At 41.2% G+C, this 2,657-nt stretch overlaps 1 protein-coding gene across 1 annotated transcript in view; it reads left to right on the forward strand.

Annotated features, from left to right (window-relative positions):
- Positions 1-2,657, forward strand: part of ADAMTS1 (ADAM metallopeptidase with thrombospondin type 1 motif 1) — a gene marked incomplete at its 3' end in the record, with an annotated part of 9,409 nt that overhangs the window by 674 nt on the left and 6,078 nt on the right. Inside the window, exon 2 of the mRNA XM_017733717.1 lies at positions 2,313-2,403. Coding sequence (XP_017589206.1) covers positions 2,313-2,403 — 91 coding nt within the window. The remainder of the gene's footprint in view (positions 1-2,312; positions 2,404-2,657) is intronic.

Raw genomic sequence — 2,657 nt, forward strand, 5'->3', positions numbered from 1 at the left:
ATAGGGAGCAGCTCATTTTGAGTGCAGAGAGGCCTCTGTGGGCTATTTAGCAATAAAATTTGGAGGCTGCCCAAATTTCTGCATCTATTTTTTTTAAGGCAACTTTGATAACCAGCAATGTACAAGCAGAAATTACAAAGAAACACATCACCATGTTAAATCCCATGATTCTCCTCCAAAATAAAAATGTGTACTTCTCATTAAGGTGACGATGCACATTGTTTTGCGTTTTAATATTTCTGCTGATTATCAAAACAGGCAAAATTAGAGGTTTTCTCTCTTAGCCCTGTTATCCTACTAACAAAACCCAACGGTTAATGGCCTCAAAATGAACAATAAATGGAAAAATATAAATTAATCACACGTAACACAAAGACATCATAGAGAAACAATCTCCAGAAATAATCTTGGAAGTGTTTCTCAGAGGACTTTTTCAACAGCATCAAGTCTTTTATCCCCTATTCAATGGGCCTAATGTGCCATCTGCTGTTTTAATTCTTAAATTATAACAGTTTCTGAAACAAGCAATCATTCTGCAGCATTTAAACAAATAAGGTTGGGGTAGTTGTTTGTGTTGCATTTTTAGATTTTTAGATTTTGGAAGCAGCCGTTTATGCAAACAGTGGTGAAGAAATTAAAGCTTCAGTATTGTTAATCCTGCTCAGAGACCGACAGCACTTGGGTCTGAGCCGTAAAAACTATTCTTGCAGAGCAAAATACGATGATCTGACCCCAAAACGATGATGTGGTGGCGCTATCTGGTGGCTTACTTGGAGTTACAGCATCTTGCATCCCTGACTGGATTTGGTTTTTTCTCCAAGCACTAGAAGTTTCTTTCAAAAGACAAATTTTATGCCTTTTCTGGGTCTTTCTCTAAGTGAAATCCTGAGAAAGGTCAGTGCATTTCTAAGTCTTAATTCACATAAACTGTGATTGGAGCTGGCACAGATTTGGTACAATGCAGCTTAAAAATATGTGTACAGAGGCTTCAGTGTCCTGAATAATCCAGCTAAACTCACTGGGGTTGGTCAGAGGAAGCACGTCAAGCACTTACAAGATGATCCAGGTGGTGATCCAGGTGTGACAGCCAGCAAACCTGTTGCAGAAGTTGCTTCCCAACACGATTTGTGTTCAGGTAGTGCAACAGAACAGTTGAGCTCTTTGCTGAAACACTTCCCTGGATATTACATAAAGGCCAGGAAAACTTCTGTGCTAATCAGGGAACTGTAAAGCTCGCTGCAAAAATGTAAGCCTTTGCACCAGGAAAGCTGGAGATCAACCACGAAACTCCCAGAACAAATTTTTATAGGCGAGTGCCACCTGGTGGGATATGGGGAAGACTTTTCAGCCTGAAAAAGCTGTTTTAAGGTGGTCAGGATCTTTTCAAATCGGAGAATTAACATCAAAAACCAGCAGCAAAACCAAAGGCGCAGCTGGCAGCTGCATGGACACACCTTTGGTGGCCTTGTTCTGGTCCTTGCTGATCCGAGTGACACTGACTATGCTGACAAACAAGGAGGTTTTCATATTTTTAATTCAGCTATTAGCAAGAGTTTCTATCTTGAACCAATGCTAGTTCAAAAAAAAATTACGAAGATGCTTTCCTTTCCACTCCACATTTCTATTTCGAGGCTTTTAAACTGGTAATTCCCTGTATTAGGTATCACGTGCAACACCAATTAATTAACAGCATGAATGAATAGTACCTTTGTTGTGTTCTATCCTAGGAAAAGCCCAGCAGAGCTGGGCACAGACAGATCTCAAAGATAAGGGTAGAGACTGACACACATTTCCAACTCAAGTGAAAAATTATTCATAACTGAATGGACTTTGCTGCTGCTGAAGTATTAAAGGGCAGCAGTCGCAGCCTCTGGAAGTCAATCCAGCATTTCCTGCTGTGTCCCAAAGAAAATCCCACATTTGAGGCCTAGTTCTGATTTTGCTCATCACTCTGTGGGACAAGAGCACTTTTGTTGAGCAAGTAGCTGGGAAACTGGGTTCATCTTCCCATATGTTGGTTTGTTTTTTTTTTTTTGCACAACTTCAAACAATGAGCAATTCTAAACTTGCAAGATTTACAGAACGCCATGGGAAATGGATGTATTGTCAGAACTTAGCAGGCAGTCAGACTGTGCTATTGACACACACATGTGGTTCCAAGTTTGTCTGACATGGTTTAAATTAGGAAGAAAAGCCTTAGGGTTATTAGATTTAGTGCCATAAATGGGACGCTCCATCCCAAGAAAACAGTGGATACATAAAATTTTAGAAACGTTTGCCCTATCCCAAGGTTTTGTGCCTTCTGTTTTCAGCCTCCGAGTTTCACACCTGTATTGAATGATGTGTTGACAGACACACAAGCGTCTTTGCTTAACTGGGAAGCCCAGGAGTTGTCACTAACAGGTACACACATTCTGGTTTTATTCACGCCACTTCTTTGCCCTCCTCCTCCAAAAAGGCCTTCAGAAGCAGAAAGCTGGGGCTGCACACATAGGAATTAAGGGGATTAGCAGCACCACCATGCTTGGGTTATGGCTTCAAAGCAAAACATTGGCTGCACCTACGTAAACGCCCCTGTTTAAGTGATTGGAAAGGAACCATTTCTCAGAAGTACAGGTGCATGACCGACTGCAGCTATTAGGGCCGAGAAAGGGCAG

Source organism: Corvus brachyrhynchos, unplaced genomic scaffold, assembly GCF_000691975.1.
Source record: "Corvus brachyrhynchos isolate BGI_N302 unplaced genomic scaffold, ASM69197v1 scaffold55, whole genome shotgun sequence".
Taxonomy (NCBI): Eukaryota; Metazoa; Chordata; class Aves; order Passeriformes; family Corvidae; genus Corvus; species Corvus brachyrhynchos.